Below are 20,460 nucleotides of genomic sequence, written 5' to 3'. Positions count from 1 at the left end.
CAGAATTTAATTATTGTAAAATATGAAATATAATTCTATTAAATATATGTGTGGTTTGGATTTTGAAAAAACTGGACTTATTCAAAGATAGCAACTTGCTGGACCCAGACGAGTAACGGAACTGTTCTACTAACTGGGGGTCAGGTTTCAACTAATGTGAATGATGAGCTGTCTCTTTAAAGTGCTTGGTAAATGTGTGTGCTATATAAGGGCTCTGGCACACGGGGAAATTAGTCGCCCGCGACAAAACTCCATGTTCGCGGGCGACTAATCTCCCCGTGTGCCAGAGCCCTAAAGGGTTCCTTTATATGTATCTGTATGTTTTATGTATTTATCTGTGCAGTCTCCCAGACCTTGTCTTACTGCTGCTAATATGGGAAGCATACATGCTGACACATGTTTCTCAATGGGTGTAAGCAACACAGTTTTGCTGTCATGGCCAAATGTAATAGAAAGATGCCTCATATAGTGTTTTTTAGGGTTTAAATGGTGTAGCGATGCTTATCTGGACAGACAGACCAAACCCTTGGAGATTGTCTGCCAGAGGTGGCAAATAGTTTGTGTCACATTTTCTACGAACCTTTTAACCTCTGACACATGGCCTCAGGGCAAAACTTCCCGTCAGGCTCCGTGCTAGACAATTGTGTCTGTTTTATGCTCTGCTGGTCTGGTCGCTTCAATTATAGCTCCTCTAATACTTTGCTTTGCCTTGCTCTCTCAAAATACTTAGTTTTTAAAGCTCAAGCTAAAACAACAATTTCTCTTATTTACAATGTTTTCGCAGGTAAACGCAAGTTTCAATGCAAAGACGTCACTTTAGTGCAATAATAGTCAGGCCATGCCACATTTAGTTACACAATTGTCTGGAATCTATAATTGAAACACTTCTTATATACACACACAGATTTTCTAACTCTTTCAAGTAACGCATGAAATTTTCTACTTAGAGATATACTCTCATCTGCTGTATATGTAGAAGATGGTGGTACACATGGTTTTTGAGAGGGGGAATAGTGCTTCTCTGAGGGTCAATTGAGCCAATTTAGCACACCTTCATCTGGGGCCTTAACTGTATATTCATTGTATAGCAGGAGTGGAGATACTTTATATTTCATTCAAAAAGCACTTAGGTTAAAGTTTACTTACCTTTGTAGTTTGATTGCACAGAGCAGAGTGGCCTACATGTCTTGAGTGAAACTGGATGACAAATTCTTCTTTGTAAATCCAAATTGTAATCAAACAAGTCTACCTGTATTGTATTGCATAATGTAACTTGAACAATATTTTATTTGTTCCAGGGAAGCGTCAGATTCACAACTTGGGAGTGCAGTTACAGCTAAATAAGCATTGCCTGGACACTGCCTTCAACTTCTTTAAAATGGCTGTCAGCAAGCACCTTACCCGTGGTAGGAAGATGACCCATGTCATAGCCGCCTGCTTGTACTTGGTCTGTAGGACAGAAGGAACTCCCCGTATCCTTTAATTTTTTTTGTGGGGTAAAATCTACTGTGTTATGTGAATAACCTGATTGTATTTGCTAAAAATATTGTTTCTAAACAGTGTTTTCTTTCTTTACAAGCTTCTCACAGCATAGTATGCAAGTTAAATTAACAATGAATATAATCCAGTCAAAAACAATACCTGTTGATTCTGGCCCCTGTATTATTTTTAATATACCCCCTTCCCCTTTCCCTTCACTGGTAATCTGTAAAGACTCTTGCTGTTAGAGATGTGTGGGTGGTGTGGTAGCTGCATTTGCTGACATTGCTCTCAACCCTGCAAATATTGCAAGTTCTAACCATCGGAATAGAAGGCATAGAGAGGGAAACCTAACCCATCTAACACTTAACACTAAATTCCTTAAGCTGTATTGAAGCTGGCATAAACTGGCATAAAGTGGGACTGTCTTTGGCAGTGTAATTTCTGTGACTGCAGCTGTGCTTTAGGTAACTATTTTATAATTCACTCACCTTTAGAGCATAGAAAACTCTGATGGGTGCAACATTTCATGGGCACTCAACAACTGCGGTCTTTGACAAGCACGGATTTAAAGGGATACTGCCACTACAAAATGACCACCATTTGAATAATGTAGTCTCCGGAAAACATTCAGGATATGGCAGCAATATATTAATGGAGAATAATATATTTTAGTTTACAGAAGCTTTTAAAGTATTTTCTTATTTTTTTTTTTTTAGACATTCCGATGCTATGCATTTAAAAAGTTTATAAATACTATTCATCTGTTTACATTGCTGCAACTAAAGGTGGCCATGCAGGGGCTAATTTGAGTTCTTCCTCGGGCGTACCCGACTGATCTCTGGGACTGATTATATGGGGACCCCTGACAGGTCTACCCAACTGATATCTGGCCAGGTGTTAATTGGGCAGGTTTGATTTTACCATTGGATCAGGGACCTCTCCAAAGGAGTGGATCTTAAAGGGATACTGTCACCAGAATTCAGAGTCTTTTTTTTTTTTTTTTTTTTTCTGGAAACGTGAAATACTGTGTACAGTTGTGTAGTTTTACATACCTGCTTCAAAAGTTATTGGCTTTCTTGTGCTTCGACAGGGGATCTATTTCCCCAAACTAACTGACAAACTGCATCGGCCTGTCTTGCTTCATTGTAGGGTTTTTTGCCTTTTAGGCTAAGGACTCACGGAGCAGTTCAGGCGCTTGTGACAGATCTCTGCTATCGGCGGTGACTAACTGATCCGAAAAGGTTTTCCACCGGCAACAACTGGAGTCGCCTGTGGAAAGCTCTTCGGTTTGCGCATGACTTCGGAATACCTAAGCAGTGCAAAGGGCTTTTCACCGGCCACTCCTATTGTTGCCAGTAGAAAGCCATTTCGGAGCATTTAGGCGCCTGTGATAGCAATGATTTATCGCGGGCAACTGAACTGCTCTGTGTGTTCTTAGCCTTTGGGCGAAGCCAGACGGGAAATTTGTCGCGATTTTTCCAATCAAAGAGAGAACCCTAGTCTGCCCCAAACCTCCACTTGTTCTGTAAACTTGTTCTGAGAAAAAAGCCCCTCCTCTCTCATCTACATTCTCCTGTGTCTGAACCCAGAGACCCTGCATTGGGCTGAGTACACACACAGAGCAGATTCCAGTTCTGAAATACGCACATCTCTGGTTGTAGACACAGCAAAGTGCAGATGTGTGAGGAGGGGCATATCATGACCTTTGCTTATACGCAGGCTGAGAAAACAACCCAACGTAACAGTGACCTGCAAAGGAACTGCATCATCTGTCAGTGCTTACTCAAATCTGCCCAGTGTGAGCACAGGTTTCTGGTCAGACTGGCAATTTTTCCTCTGTCGCCATTTTCACTGGTGATGAGGCAAATAAATGCCTCAATTGACATTAGTCTAAGGAGGCTTAAAGGAATACTGTCATGGGAAAACATGTTTTATTTCAAAATAGAATAGCACTGGCTCTTTCTGAAAGCTCAAGCACAATGCACTGAGATGGCTGCCTACCCACCAATATTACATAATACATTTGTTGGTCCAAGAATAAAATTTTAAATGGTAAAGTGAATTATTTGCTATGTAAATTAGAAATAAAAAGTATACCATAAAAATCATGACAGTATCCCTTTAAGGTGGCCATACATGTTAAAGGGATACTATCATCATTTTTATGGTGTACTTTTAATTCTAATTTACATAGCAAATAATTCAATCCATTTAAAACTTTATTTGTGAACCAACAAATGTATTTTTTTTCAGCTGTAATATTGGTGTGTAGGCAGCCATCTTAGTGCATTGTGCTTGCGCTTTCAGAAGTAGCCAGTGCTACACATTAGAACCGCTTTCAGGTTACCTATTGTTTCTCCTACTCCCATGTAACTGGAGGAGTCCCAAGCCGGATTTGGATTTCTTACTATAGAGTGCTATTATGAATTTGAAAAAAAACATGTTTTCCCATTACAGTATTCCTTTAAAGACATATTAATTTAACATATCCATAAAATTTTAATCTGTCATGATATACATTGGACAAATGTTTCAGACAAGTATTTTTTTTTGGATTGTGTTGTATGAATGGCTTTGGTGGCTACTTAGCATCCATTATGATTTAGGGCGAAGACACAGAGGGCGATTAGTCGCTGCAACTTGACAATTTGCGCGAATTGTCACAGCAATGCTCTATGGCGAAAAGTTTCTGCGATTAGTCGCAGCGACTTGCTTAGCTAAAAGTTGCAGCGACTAATCGCCCTGTGTGTCTTCGCCCTTATTCTCACTTAGCCAGTAAGGAAGCACCCATATCTTAATCTATTGTTCTCTTTGAGAGCTGGAGTCTACCCCTTCATTTACACAAGACTAATTTAGTGTTTTAGTTATTCTGTTAAATGCTTGTTTGACTGCATTGTAAGATTAAAATCATTCTAGAACATTAATGATACAGATACATTGTATGAGCTCACTCATTTGTGTAACTGCAGATTCCTCTGAGAAGTGGGCTTTATAAGGGATGATAATGTTATTTCCTGGGAATGCTGACTTCTAGGTTTATGCGTCATAACTGCAAATGTGTCATCATGGGCATTTTGCTGTGGTTCCCCCCAAGCCTAAACTATGTATTTCCCTTTAAAGGCAGATTTATTTTACACACCCATAAGATAAAAACTATTATAATATCGATCAGGTAAGCCCCATACACGGGCAGATGAACTGCAGAATCGGCAGGTTTAGGCTAATGTGCCACAAAGCAAGTTAATCGTCTGCGATAGAGCTCAGCTACTGCAGGTGACTTACCGCTCCAAAATGCCTTTACACTGGCAGCAATACGAGTCGCCGGCGGAAAGGCCCATGGCTGTCTGAAGTTGCACCTCTTGCAGGCAACTTTGCACGATTTCAGAAGGCCGAAGTGATGCGTCAACTTTTCCACTGGTGACTCCTATTGTTGCCGGTGGAAATGAGCAGTTTGTCACCCGCAGTAGCAGAAATCTATCATGGGCGACTAACTTGCTCCGTGGGACATTAGCCTTAGGGTACATAGATCTCTGCTATCCCGGGCCTAACCTAAATGCTCCCCGATATCGCCCACCCGTAGGTGGGGATATTGGGGGAAGATCCGCTCGCTTGGCGATGCTCGTGTATGGCCACCTTTAGACTGGGGTCAGGAAACGCCTGCGTTTTTCTAGTGATCCATTTGCTGTAAATGTTAATACCTGACTAAAGGTTGGATAGTCTGAAGGTTGTCCAATGTATGACCAAATGGTGACTAAATGCCCTTCTCTCCTGCAGCTTCATCCCATTCCTGTGGACTTATTTTAATAAGTCTGGCTTATCAGCCCAGCAATGTGACAAGATATGGGAGAAAATTCACAAAAATGTCAGTAAAGGAAAATGTTGTACTAAAATGTTGTATGTGCCAAAATATTCACATGCCAAAATATTGGGTATGCGTACGTACGCTGCGTTGCGTACGCGAGTCAAAAGTAGATCGCCGGGAAAAAAGTCTGGCCACCCCTAACTTAGGGGATGTAGTAACAGCTTCTGCCAAAATTTAAAGGTGGTATTAGAATTATTTTTTAAAGTAATTTGCTGTAGTGTGTCTTTGATATTCAGTACCAGGTATCACTCTGATAAGTATCCTCAACCAGTGGCTTGTGAGTAACATGTTGCTCACCACTCCCTTTGATGTTGCTCCCAGTGGCCTCAAACCAATTTCACATTTCTGGCTTGGAGGTTTTGGAAGCACAGAGACACTGTTTTACTCCAAGCAGAGCCTCCTGCAGGCTAGCAGTCCACATGGGGCTACCAAATAGCCAATCTCAGCCCTTATTTTACATCCCCAAGGAACTATTTTCATGCTTGTGTAGCTCAGCAACACTTCTTAAATCTCAGTGTGGCCCACAAGTAAAAAAGGTTAGGGATCCCTGATCTTTGAGTGACATGTAAATTAAATGGCTGAAAAGAGAGCTGGTTCCCAAAGGCACACTGGTCATCATGTGATCATTGGCTCCTTATTATGGTTGATTGTTTAGTCTGTTTTCATTTTTCAAAAATGATGGAAATGGTTTTATCTGGCCCCTGAATTGTTCACCTTGGAACTGCAGCTTGTTTGGCAGATAACAAATCACAACATGATATAATTTTAAAATCATTACATACAACAACATAGCAAGATAGATGCCTGCCATCCATGTTGTATAAACACATAAAGCCCAACCTCTGTGTGCCGTTCCCTTGTGCATTCTTTTATAATCTCAAATAAGTTAGGCTCAGTAAACTGTGAACAATGTGTAACAAATATAGAGTTTGTTAAGGAATGGCTCCTTTAAATAGGTATTTTTTACTGCTAAATTAAGCTCACACAGTATGTGATTTATTATCTAGAAAGCTTGGGACTTGGGCTCTTGGATAAGAGGTCTTTTATTTGTAATATATGAATAAATGTTTGCCATTAGTTTGCCATTAGTATCTCTAACGTAATTACCCAAATACATTGAACTTATTACAGAACAAATTAGAATGCAGAATTGTTCATTTTAATAGAGTGCCAGGGAAGGTAGCATTGCTATATTTCTGTATTTTATGCAGCAAACTAGCAGATAATAGATCCCATACCTGTGATTTGTTTAATAATTGTTCTCCTGCCCTATTCCTTCAGTTAACTGGTATGATTTGTTATTTTTATGAAACAGCATTGAAGGGTCTACTGCCATGTCAAAAAGCATATGTATGCCACCATATGGCACCTAACCATATAATGGTGCAAACTCTCCATTCCATTAATTTTACTGTCCCCATCACTGAGAATGATTTTGGCTTTGTTTGGATAGACAGACCAGGTTATAGTGTATTTAATAAACCCGACTCTCTCACTGTGTAGTGAGAAATATATTTTACTGCTCTATTTTCAGTGTTAAATTGGATATGTGCCATACCTATGTGTGTGGGACACTTATTTTTTGTTGACTTATACATTTCCAAAGTAACTAGTCATTACTATTCAAACTAACCTTTGAACAGAATGGTAACCAAAACAGCATACTATATAAACACAATAAATGTAACAATGTGGTTAAAGGGGGGGGGGGGGGGAGGTGAAGCAAAGCATTTTGATACTTTACAGTAGGTGTTACATTATTATTATTACATGTCTTGTATCACAAGTAAGCACAGTTTATAAAGATATTTATCAAGTAATATACATTGTTAGCACAATTGTTAGTTTGTACTGGAATCTTCTTCCCTAGACTAAAAAAATTAAAAAACCATGGCTTGCCAGTTGGAATGCCTGACTGTAAAACCAAGGTTTGGCATTTCTGAGACTGGTGCAGATATCCATGCAATTTATTGCAGCCACCTGCAGCTAGTTTTGGAATTATGGTTCAGAGTCCAGGGCAGGCTGCCGATATTACGAGGCATTTGTTCACTTGAAAGGTTTAAGGCTTTTTTCCAGCTTCTTAATCCTATTAGTATAGTAGCGGCCAAGTTCATCCTGCAGGCACTTTGTGACAAGTGTCTATTTGATCTACATGATGAAGAGTTCAGATGGTGTAAATCATGTCAAGCTACTGTGTGTTAGAGTAGAGACCATTAGAAATATTGCTTTTTTCACACAGTGCTTTCCTGTGGAGTATGACCTACTTGTCTGATGTGTAACAAACACAAAAAGTATAAACTAGTTAAATACTTGAAAAATAAAATGTACTTTTTAACTATATTACTTTGTGTACTAAAAGAATCCAGACACACATGCCTGTCCGACATCACATTCTGAGAGTAAGGTTATTATTATGGAGTCAGTCCACCCTTTGCTGCTATTCATTTAGTTGCCTTTCCCCTAGATGTTGGAAATTTAGGCCAAATTGAAGATATAGATGGGGCACCAACACTTAAACAAAAAAATGAGTGCATGAGCGAGTGCATGATCGAAAACATAAATGCAATTAGGAAGAAAGAAAGAAGATCAAAACACTGCACCTCCCACAGCTGTATTGATTTGTAGACTTGGACCAAGTTAAAACTTAACCTTTAATTAACCATTAAACTATATCAAACTATATCAAATAGTTAAAAGTAAGGGATAAGGCTTGGTGACACACTGAGGTGTCCACAATAGCACTCTATGCCTGGTTTAGCGAGAGCAGGGGGGGGCGGAAGAGTAAATGCAGGGTTAACTATACCTGTGCTGGTTTGCACGACGCACCACACTAACCACCCACATCGTTCAGGACCACCATGCACCCTTTACCAATCCATACCCTCTTCCCCTCTCCCACACTACCAACACCCACGGCGCTTCAACACCTGCCTATGCAGCTAGGTTAAAATAAGTGCCTGTTGGAAATGTTTACTGGAGCCTCAGGAGCATTAATGAGGTTGGGCACTGATGTGCAGCATGGAGGCCTGTATCATTCTATGTCCTTCATTTCCGCAATCTAAGCTTTTAAAGTAATTAAAATATAATGTAATCTTGCCCTGCACTAACTGTTGTGTTTGCTTCACTACTATAGTTTATATAAATAAGCTGCTATGTAGCCATGGGGCCAGCCATTCATGCTTGAAAAAAGGAGAAAAGGCATAGGTTAAATATAGAATATAATGGGGCTTTATCTGTTAAATAACCTGTGCCTTTTCTCCTTTGAATGGCTGCCCCTATTGCTACACAGCAGTTTTGCTTATATAAGCTTTAGTAGGGTTTTTGAGTCAAACACACCAGTTTTACCAGTACAGGGCAACATGCATTATATTGTAATTACTTTTATATACTTTGTTTTTGGTGTTGCTGTTCCTTTAAGGACTTTTTGCTTGAACTAGGTGCGCTTTATCCCCTTGTTCACCAAACAATAGCCTTAAGGTGGCCATACACATAGCAATAACCAATGGTCGCACAAAATGTCGTTTATACCCTCCACTGACGTTCAGGGCTGAATCGTCAGATATGGAGGGTAAAAACAATAGAAATTCTACCTGCACCTGCTGATTCGGCCCTAAATGTAGATTTTCCTTGAGCACATTTAATGGAGCCCAATAAAAAATTTTTAACCTGACCGATCGACAAAGCGACTGATATCTGCAGCCTTTGCAACATTGGTCGCCTCTTCGAGCCGCCATACACGCACTGAATATCATAAGAAACAAGGTTTGGTACGATATTATCGGTGGCGGCTTTAAGCCTTTTCTAATGTACCAAACTTTACATTTACCATTGAAGTAGGTAGTGTTCTGGCATTCAACAAACCCAACAAACTTGTGAAATTTCCAGATGGTATCTCCCAGTAACCACTACAGTAGATGCATTTCCAGTGTCCAACTCCAGCTAACACTTTGCATTGTGCATGCTGATGTTAGGCTTGTGTAGAGTTGTTTCTCCAAAAATTCCATATTCTTGATGAATATTTCATGGGCTTTTGTTGCTTTCATAGACATGGACTTTGAACAAATATGCACAGCAGTCTCCTCACAGTCAGGGTCCTAAGCCTCTCCCCTTTTCTGTTCTTTGTGCTTCTATGTCCCCCTCAATTCTTTTCCCCTTTTTGCTACTTCTCACAGGTTATCCTCTGCTTTTTTTTTAAAGCCTCCATAACTGTTTCTCAGCTTTTTTTTTTCTCTTCTCCATGCCCCTTTTTTATGAGCTACACTTTATCCCTATAGCTTTTTGCTATAGTTTACTTTGCCTCATCCACTTTTAAAGAGTGATCCTCTTTCTGCTTCTTCTATTACCTTTCTGTCTTTTCATGGGTGCCCATCTACAGTATAGTGAAGCCGATCTTGAACAAAAAAAAAACTGTTCTTTTCACTCTACTGTGCATGTGTTGGCCCCCGGATTTTTAAGAAAGAAAACAGGAGGAAAGTGATTGCTCTCTTGCAAGTACCCTGGCCCGTTGTCGTTTTCTACTAATAGGGACATTGGCCTGGGGTACCATGTAAGAGTACAGTCACTGGAGAATGCCTAACATTTGGAACCCACAGTGATTGAGTCTTTCCTTCTCCTTGAAGTGGTTAAAGGAACAGTAACATCAAAAAATTAAATATATTTTAATTACTTTAAAACTCATGTGCTGTTGCTCTGCAAAAAAAATGGTGTTTTTGCTACAGAAAAGCTACTATATAAATAAGCTGCTGTGTAGCCATGGGGGCAGCCATTCAAGCTGGAAAAAAGGAGAAAAGGCACAGGTTACATAGCAGATAACTAGTAGATAATGGGGGTTTGTCTGTTATCTGCTAAGTAACCTGTGTCTTTTCTCCTTTGAATGGCTGCCCCCATGGCTACACAGCAGATTATTTATATAAACTATAGTAGTCTTTCTGAGGCAAACACACCAGTTGTAGCAATGCAGAGCAACAGTACATTATACTGTAATTACTTATACACTTTTTTGGTGTTACTGTTCCTTTAAGAAGAGGGGCAAACACACCCGTTGTAGCAATGCAGGGCAACAGTACATTATATTGTAATTACTTTTATACACTTTCATTTTTTGGTGTTACTGTTCCTTTAAGTGACAGCTGCTCCATGATAAGAGGAATGTTTTAAGTAACAGAGATTGTAAGTAGGGACCCTTCCTTGTGGTACGGTATATGTGTTAATAGTTAACTTTTCAATTAGTAGCTTTGCAGGATCTGATGGCGCTTTCTCCATGGATACAGTAGATGCTGCCTTTCTCCACTTGGTTCCATATTTCTTTGTGGTTTCTGGGAGAATGGTAGTAGGTTATGTGACTTAATTCTTTGTATATCATGTTATATTGTCTAACCAAGACAACACAACACAAATGTGCAGGGGTATTCTATAACATATAGTGGATAAATTCTCCTTCTACACCACAGTTCCTTAAAAATTGATTTTAAAGGGGATGTAAAGTCAAAAATCATAATCCTTGTGTATGTTATTTAGACCAAATGGCGCCCGGGCAAAATCTATGTTCAGGGCTGAATCGGCAGAAGGAGGTCAAATTTCTATTGGTTCTAGCTCCATATCTGATGATTCAGTGTTGAACGTCAGTGGAGGGTGGGAACAAGTGGTTGTACGAAGGATCGAAAATTGCTATGTTTACTCTTAGTGTGTTTTTTTGGGAAAGTCTATGTATTTGTTTATGCACATTTTTATTCTAGTAATTTACTATTGTTGTATTTGATAATATTATTATATTATTTATTAGAAGTGCCTACAAAAGTAAGGGACAGTTTATCCACAATGCTTTAAGTCTTTGGTTTCCCGATAAGGGGTCTTTCTGGATAAAGGGATTCCAAATAAGAGATCCCATACCTCCTTCACATTACTAATTAAATAGTTGATTTGCTGGCTTAGCCATACTTCTCAAAGGCTTTGCAGGAGGGTTACATTAATGCATTTCTAACAAGTTATTCATAACAGTCGAGAAACTGATGGTCTTTGTTCTCTTTTTGTGAAACACTCATGCATGGCCAGAGTTAATACACAATGCATGTACAATAGATATTTCTGTGTGGAGATAGGCAGTATTCCGAACATCAAAACTATTTTGCCCTTGCTAGCATTTTCTAATACGTGCCAAAGTCTTGCTTACAGGCTGACTTTTTCTGTTGTTCTGCCTTGCTCATGTAGGTGGTACATTGGCCAGAGTAGAAAGGTTATTCTGTAGGCTTTAGTGAGGCTGTCTTGAAGGCCTTTGGGGCACAGCCTAAATAATTTGCATGTTATTTCTGCTTCTTTTGTCAGATTAAATTTAGAAACTCTGCTGCGTTCCTTCCGATCCAAAATGTTTTTTCAAGTGGGAAAAAAGTATCTTGATGTTTCTAATAATATCTTTTATGTTTTTTTTTTAAGTTCCATAGAGTATTGTTTTACTGCTGCGCTGTTTATGGAGGCTCTTGAAATTGGTTAATGCAGTTTAGCTGGCCATACATTATCGGATATCGGTCAGACAGGCCCTTCGGTGGGCCCCATACATGGGCATATAAGCTGCCGAATCGTTCTGAATCAGCTGCTTATATCTGCCTGTGTATGGCAACCTTTAGTCTATATTGTAAATACAAATATTGTTACTTTTTATTACTTTTCTATTTAGTCCCTCTATTATTCATATTCCCATCTCTCGTTTAAACCACTGCCTGGTTGCTAGGGTAAATAAGACCCATAGCAACCAGACAGCTGCTACAATATCAAATGGAGAGCTGCTGAGCTAAAAGCTAAATAACTGAAAAACCATAAAAAATTGAAAATTAAGACCAATTGTGAATTGTCTCCGAATATCACAATCTACATAATTTTAAAAGTGAAATACCCCATTAGGGCTCAGGCACATGGGGAGATTAGTCGCCCGTGACAAATCTCCCTGTTTGCGGGCGACTAATCTCCCAGAAATGCCATCCCACCAGCAAAAATGTAAATCTCCGGTGGGATGGCATACGCGGCGGTGCGATTTCGGTGAAATCGCGCCGCCGCGTATGGCATCCCACCGGCGATTTACATTTTTGCCGGTGGGATGGCAGAGCCCTTAAGCTGAAAATACGTTCTGACTTTTATTATTGAAAAAATCCATATTTTTTTCATTATGTATAATCAGTACAACAGATTTTCCTTTACACTTATCTTCCCTGTAATTAGGTGAGTTAGCTTAACTAGAGATAAGCTCGTTATAACCTACCCCTTCCTTTTACCACATATTGTGACTATTTTGGCTTAAAGATAAGCACAGGTCTATTATGTATTGTGGGGGGTTTTTGTGTACATTGGAAATCTGATTAACTAGCTTGCAATAACTAAGATGTTGAAAACATGAAGAAACTTCAGTTTCTCTATGTATGTCTGATGGTTATTTGATATTTGTATGTGTGCTGATATTTATGTGTTTACCATCTTAACCATTTTACCTGATGGTTTGTGTGCTCCTCTCTAAGGGCTCTTGCTCACGAGGGAGATTAGTCGCCGGCGACTAATCTCCCCTTATGCCAGAGCCCTAAGGGCGAACTTTAGATGGGACAATGTTAAAAGTCCAGTTGCGGTGACTAATTTCACGTTGAAAAAGTCGCGCCAACTAGCCCTGCACAGTACAATTAGAATGGGACGACTTGTATAATTGTTTCCCAAACACTATTACTGTCCGAGGAGGCTTTATTACTGTCATTGTAATTCAACTGGATTACTCCAATATCGTCCGCTTTAGGTAGGCGTATTGGAAAGATGCACTCGTTTGGCGACCTTGCCTAATGAGTGGATCTTATAGCGTATAGCCACTTTAAAGCTGGCCATACACGCACCGATACTATCGTACGAAACCTCGTTTCGTACGATATTTGGTGCGTGTATGGCCAGCTTTAAACGTTTCGTATGATATTCGGTGCGTGTATGGCATGTTGGCGAGTTGACCGATATCGCAGGAAGCTGCTGATATCAGACGACTCGCCAATCGGCCAGGTTAGAAAATTTTGATCGGGCGCTATAGAAGGCGCCTGACCAAAATCTGCTGTCAGGGCTGAATCGGCAGAAGGAGGTAGAAATCCTATTGTTTCTACCTCCTTATCTGCTGTTTCAGCCCTGACTGTGTGTGGCGGATCTGACGATGTTTCGTGCGACATCGCCACGTGTATGGCCAGCTTAAGCCTTTAGAGATCTGTCAAGTGGTCTAAGAAAAATGTGTTTGTGTTGGTTGGTGCAGATACCATCGTCTTCATCATACTGCATTCTATTAATACCTTACACTCACCATTACCTCTTAAACTGTGTTCCTCTCTTGATTGAGAGGAAGCAAACTTATTAGACAATTTGTTTGTTGAGGCTATTTAACTGGTTTAAACAGTTTAGTGATTTTTGCATTTATTGTATACTTTTTTGCTCTTTTTATTTTTAAGCCTGCCGTTTAAACATATCTGTGTTCAGAAAAGTATGTCAAAATGAATGTATATTGAAAGTGAAATCTTAATGTAAAAAACGAACATTTAGTATGTTACTAAGTAATAGTAAAGGTAATCTATAATTGATATATAAAGCCAGCAGGTTAAATTACAAAGTGTGGAACTGCAGAACAGAAAATGAAAAGTGTTAGGTGAGCTTCTCTAGTATAAATGAGCATACAAGACATGCTTTGTCTTGCATAAACTTGGAAATCTATATAGTTTAAATGCAAATGGTATGAGTGCTTCCATGAGCTGAATGTAAAGCAGACTGCAGCACAAGTGAATTCCACTAGCTCAGCATTAATAATTGCACACTGGCAGATAGAAGAAAATAAGTTTCTGAGAAAAGGGAAGATGTATCGCTCTGGTTTTAAACCTCTCTTTCTTCTAATACTTTATACCTAGCACACCATATATATATGGGTCTTATATATATAATCAGTCTTTATAGTGTCTGCACTCCAAAGCTTGTAACCTTGCGGGTTGCACAGCCAAATTTTCAGTATTCAGCAATAAATATTCTTAAAAATCATACATACACACATATATATATATATATATATATATATATATATATATAAAATGCAAAAAAAGCCCTCACAACAGCACCTCACTCCAAAATGCTAATCGATAGCCGCCCTTGTGCACAAAATACATGAACACAACCAGCACCAAGGGTCTTATAGTTCAAACAATCTCAAGTGTATTGCATGTATAACCGACCAAAAGGGACCGAAAGTTCGGTTATACATGCAATACACTTGAGATTGTTTGAACTATAAGACCCTTCGTGCTGGTTGTGTGTATATATATATATATATATATATTAAACATTAACTTTAGTAAATCAGCCCCTAAATGTGTTCTTCTTCACCAGTGGTTTGTCCCTGAAGAAGAACACATTTAGTGTTTGAAACGTTGGATTAATAAAGATTTAAAGATTTTTGTTTTTGTTCTTTTTTAAGTCCCTGTTGTGTGCGGCATTCTGTTCTTCATTTACATAAACTTCTGCCCAGAACCTGGGGCAGATGATTGTTTGTAGGGAGTGCTCCTTGTTTCCTTGTTTGTAAAATGTAATGGGATGATAAATCTAGTCCCAAATGGTCAGACCAGGGACACAACAAAAGAGATTACAAATTTACCATCAAGTACATTGCTGGTACATTTGTACTTGCAAATGTCGAGTTGACCCTGTTAGCCAACAAAAAATGTTGAATGTGTTTGGGCTAAAAGGTTACCGTTACTTTTTATTAGTTATTTTTTTATTCAAGTTCTTTACTATTCATCTTCCACTGAAACCACTGCCTGGTTGCTAGCGTTGTTGTTTTTATTATTATTATTTGTTTATAAAACACCAACATATTCCGCAACGCTGTACAATAAGTAGGTTTCATACATTGGACATACAGAGTAACATATAAAGCAATCAATAACCGATACAAGAGGTGAAGAGAGCCCTGCCCAAAAGGGATAAAATGTACCTAGCAATAAGATTCCTTCTGAAACTTAAGAGCTGCTAAAAAAAAAAAAAAAAAAAGCTGAATAACTGAGACCACAAAATATTAAAAAAAAATAAATGATCAAACACCAAAAAATTGTTACACTGTCATACAAAAAGTAAGTTAAAAGGTGAGCTACCCCTTAAATATGCCCACAGAAACGTACGTATGCCATAATGATAGTTTCTATGAAGTGAGAGTAAAGGGTGACTATTTTACAAGCTAGTACCTGTATTTATATTTAGATGTAAGAAAACAGCCAGTTTACACTGGCCACTAAATCAGCAAGTTTGTTTGGTATATGTGTTGGTGAGCTGGAACATTCGCTGCAAATCATGCTGGTAGCAGGCAGATGCTGTTGGCTATATACACATTTTTTCAGATTTGAAATGCACGTCCTCATATTTAGTATGAATTTAATTGGAAAATATTTTTGGTTTTCCTTTCAGTAAGGGCCCTGGTGCCATCATATATATTTTGTTTTTTGGGTTTTACAGATGGTAGTGACTTTGCACTGTGTGTGGGAGATGCAGTTGTTTTTATGAACTGAGGTTTTTAGCATGTCCCGTGGACAAAGCTTGCAGTGAATCCGCAGAAAGAAAGATGGGGAGCTACTGGGGCATGTTTGGAGGCACAGATCTTCCCTGCTAAAGGACTGTGGTTGCCTTGGGCTGGGATAGAAGCCTAAAATATAATGTACAACATTTCTGCCCTACTTCTTTAGTTAGGCTTTAGTTTTCCTTTAGGCTGATGGCTACCACAGGCGGCTGCTCGAGTCACCATTGGAAAAGCCTACGCATCGCTTTGGCTTCAGGATGAAACTTTGTGTGACTTTTGAAAGCTGTGGCGATGTGTAGGCCTATCGTTGCCGATGGAAAGGCATTTTGGAGCGGTTATTCGCCCAAAGTAGCAGAGATATATTGCGGGCCATCAGTCTTAACCAATATTGTGTATCCTTTTCCTTGTACTGTTTCACTTAAAGCTCAAAATATTTCTCCTTTAATTATTGTTGACACTGGCAAATAGTCTTTTTATCTGGCTATAGAGCATTGCATATAGCAGAAATGTTTCTTCCAGATGGATTGAAGTAGCAAGACTTTTGGGTTAAAGGGGTGGTTCATCTTTACGTTAAACTTTTAGCTTGTTATAGAATGTCCTGTTCTTTACAACTTTGCAATTTGTATTCATTATCCTATTTTTATAGTCTTTTTTTTTTTTTTGCCTTCCTTTTCTGTCTCTTTCCAGCTTTCAAAAGGGGGGGTCATTGACCTTAGCAGCCAAGAAAACTGCTGCTCTGCATGGCTACAGTATTATTGTCACTGCTATTTGTTTTTATATATACTTTCCAGTCCTCTACTATTCATATTCCAGTCTTTCATTCAAACAACACTGCCTAGTCGACTCTAGCAATAGCTGCTGAAATACCAGAAGGGCAAGCTGCTGAACGAAAAGCTGAAAGCTGAAAACCACAAAAATAAAAAATTGAAGCCATTCCAAATTGTTTTAGAATATCAACATGTACATCATACTTAGTTACTTTAAAGGTGTGCCTTTGAATTAAAAAAAAAGACAATTATTTGAAGAAACTGTTCAAAAATTTCAGTCCTGCCCAATCGACAAGGTGACCAATTGTACAGATATCGGTCACCTCCTCCCACCATACACACACTGATAATATTAATGTTGGTACGTGCATCTTTAGAGAGAATGCATACAACTCAGTTTACTGAGCAAGCTAAGGACAGATTGCATATAAATTGTAGATTTTAGGATTGGGAGCACAAGTCTTTTCTTCCTTGATGTGTGCACATCCAACAGTGGATAAAGAAAACTTACTTGAAATCTTCTTTGTAAATTGTGCAAAAATAGAATTAGAATTAAAATACATTATTTAGCATGAAGCTTAGTGTTATTTAGTTGCTGTTATTCTTTGGCAAATGTTTTTCCCTATTTAGGTTGTTTGTATGTCGACCCACAGACCGTTTATTGTGAAATTGTTTTTGAAAATATGGTTAGACGCCCTGCCTATATCTTAAGTCTCAATAGAAGTGTTTTGTGCACAGTTAGTGGTAAACCTCACACAAGAAGCCTTTCTGTGAGACGTCTGCTTGTTTTCCATGTCTAACAGAGAAGCTTCTGTGCAAATGCAACCATTGAATGATTCGAGTCTGACCCACCTTTCCAAGACTCATTTGGCTTTGAAGCTATGGCCTGTGACGCCAAACTAATGAGGTGGAGCATTAGACGAAGCAAGGTACATGTTTTTTAAAGAAATAAGGTGCACAGATTAAGCATGAGTGGCAGATCATTCCACAAGCAAACATTATATCCTTTTGTTAACTGCAAAGTCCAGTTACAGACTGCTCCGGATTGTTGCATTAGAGCTCCAACGGTTAGTTTAGAGTTGTGTTTATTTCCTCTCCCTCACAGCAGTATGCACTCTAGAGAACACACACATTGTTCTCTGGACTCCACAGAGATCTCCACCCAGCTCCTGCTTTCCTGTTGACACAGATCTGCCAGCTGCATGGTGTGTTAATGCTTTCTTTCGGTCACTGATGCCACCAGGTGCTTGTGTACTGTTTTTCTAAAGAAAGTGGCAACATTGTTAAATACCCCCGTGTTTGTATGATTTTTTTTCAACCAAAAAATATATTTCGGACTGTTGAGCAAACCATATATGTTCTTTGCATTATCTACTTGAGTCAAAATGTTACTGTTGTTGTGTGATTAAGATCTTAAAGAGATTACCATATCCTCCCCAAACATCACTGGTCTGCGTCCATGAAAATCAGCCTTCCTTTGAAAGCACCCAGGAATTACATTGTAACCCACAGAAGCAGCCTCAGTGTTTCATGAATTGAATGCTTACCTGCTAAAGGGGTCTCTGTTGTGGGCTTTAGGGTGCAACACACATAATTACAATATGCTTCTTTCTTCATAGGGTGAAGACACACAGCTACTAAGTAGCAGCCACTTTTTTACATCTACTAAAAGCCAGAGAATACCCTGCTGTAGACAAAACTGAGAATTGCCTCTGCTTAAACACACCTAGATACAATTATCTGTTGTAAATGATCAGCATTGTTTATTTTAGTAGCCAGGACACGTAGCTGCTACTAACATGACTAGTAGCTCTGTGTGTCTTTACCCTTAGTGTTTTTTTTTCTATAATGTTCTTTGTATAAAGAAAACAAAAGGCAGTGCATTTTGGAGGTATTACTGAAGTCTGAGCACAGAATAAAAGCTTATGTCTCTGTAACCCCTAACAGAACTCTCCTCTCTTCAAATCTGGAAGATACTGGGGACATTATCTGGGTAATTCCATGTTGAATAGATCAGCCCTCCCAGGATTAATAAATTGCCTAAAGAGTGAATGGGGACATTCTACTATTCTTTTTTTTTTTTTTTTTTTTTTTATATCTTACTGGATATTGTAAGTTAGTACCTCCCAGTATTAGTCTGTATTAGGAAAATGGACTGGCAGACAAATAAAACTAGATAGGTAATTCATATTGTATCCACCCAGCTTGTTTTAGTACCACATAATTTTTTCCTACTTCTATCCTACTATCTTATTTACTATCCCAACATACACACTACTTCCTTACTCTGTATATTTTATCTTTACTTCCAAAGTCATTTTAGTGCTTTCTTCTAAGAAAATATGCATTAGTATTTTTGTCTCCAGTGTTTTTTTGTTACAACCAATCACACACAAAAAATGTGTGCAAATTAACAAAAATATCATAGAAAATATGCACAGTTCTAAAACTTTTTTAGAATTTTTTGTAATTGTAACCAATCATACTTTGATAAATGGGCCCCTTAATGTGTACCCAATGCTACTTAAATTTTCATACACACCTATCATATATTTGTCTATATTTGTTATATATTTGCTTTCATTTGTATACTATTGGAACTGGGAATTAAAACAATACATTTTACTTATGGCATTAAGGAACCCCTAATCTTTTTAAACAAGGAGCCTTCAATTATGGTTTATTGCACCATATTAAAATGCTTGTTTGCTATTGAAAAAAAAGAACTTTTCTCTTTCCAGAAATCTTATTTGTTTAAGTCCAGGGATCTTACATTTTTGGCAGTAGTCAGCATATCTGTAACAACAAAAAAGGTATGAAACCTGCAGACTGCAGCGAGAAGCAGTTCATTTATGTTTAAACGTTCATTCGGGTAGGGTATATAAATAGTTTTAGGTTTTTAGGGGTTTTTTTCTGTGAAGGAAGAGGTCATTTTCCAGTCTGGGGAATATGAGCAGTCTGACATCAAAGCTTGGATCGGTGTCTGAAAATCAAAGCCTTTCTACCATAGTAATTGTCACACTTACCATGATTGAGCAGAAAGGGATTATGTGTTTTCTGCCACCCCTTTAGGATATTTATACCCAAATGAGTGCAGCAAACCAATACTTGTTGATGGATTGGTGAGTAAGGGCCGTGGCAGACAAGGCGATTAGTCGCCGCGCGACAAATCTCCCTTGTCGCGGGCGGCTAATCTCCCTGATATGCCATCCCACCAGCTAGAATGTAAATCGCTGGTGGGATGGCATACGCGGGCGACGTATGATTGACTCACTAAACTCTCATTTAGAGAAACTGTACACATACCGGCAGGTTCTGAGATACTTGCATTTTTAGATTGCTATTACCAGACTTTTCGCGCAAATAAGTCAGCAGCCCTAGTGGTAGCTAAATCCAGAAAATGCGTAGACTGTTAGGACCGCTGACATTCCTGGCCTTTAAAGAGAGCTGTTGAGCTAAAACCTGCCTAGCGGTATAAACTATCCAAAACCGCTAATATATTGGAGGCCTCTAAAAATGTAAAACAGATCTAAATTGCAAAAATGCTCAAAAGACCATTTTTAATTGGTTTACCTCTCTTTTTTTTTTTTTAATTGATAGGTTTTATTGATTTTTATTGTAGATATACACAAAGCAGAACAGTGGAAAGCAGTATTTTGCATGAATGGTAATGTAGCCATTTAAAAAAAAAAAAAAAAAAATTAGATGCCCTCTATACTGCAGGGTAATAAGGTGATAGACTTGCCTCTTTTAATTGCAGGCTGAAAAGCCTCTCTTGTGTTTTGTGCTAGAGA

General features: G+C 38.7%; 1 protein-coding gene across 1 annotated transcript in view; it reads left to right on the top strand.

Moving 5' to 3' along the window:
* Positions 1-20,460, top strand: part of brf1 (BRF1, RNA polymerase III transcription initiation factor 90 kDa subunit) — a 165,676-nt gene that overhangs the window by 19,424 nt on the left and 125,792 nt on the right. The window contains 1 exon segment of the mRNA NM_001195621.1: positions 1,299-1,472. Coding sequence (NP_001182550.1) covers positions 1,299-1,472 — 174 coding nt within the window.

Source organism: Xenopus tropicalis, chromosome 8 (assembly GCF_000004195.4).
Source record: "Xenopus tropicalis strain Nigerian chromosome 8, UCB_Xtro_10.0, whole genome shotgun sequence".
Taxonomy (NCBI): domain Eukaryota; kingdom Metazoa; phylum Chordata; class Amphibia; order Anura; family Pipidae; genus Xenopus; species Xenopus tropicalis.
The sequence above is the reverse complement of the archived record's forward strand: the minus strand, read 5'-3'. Positions and strand labels throughout refer to the sequence as shown.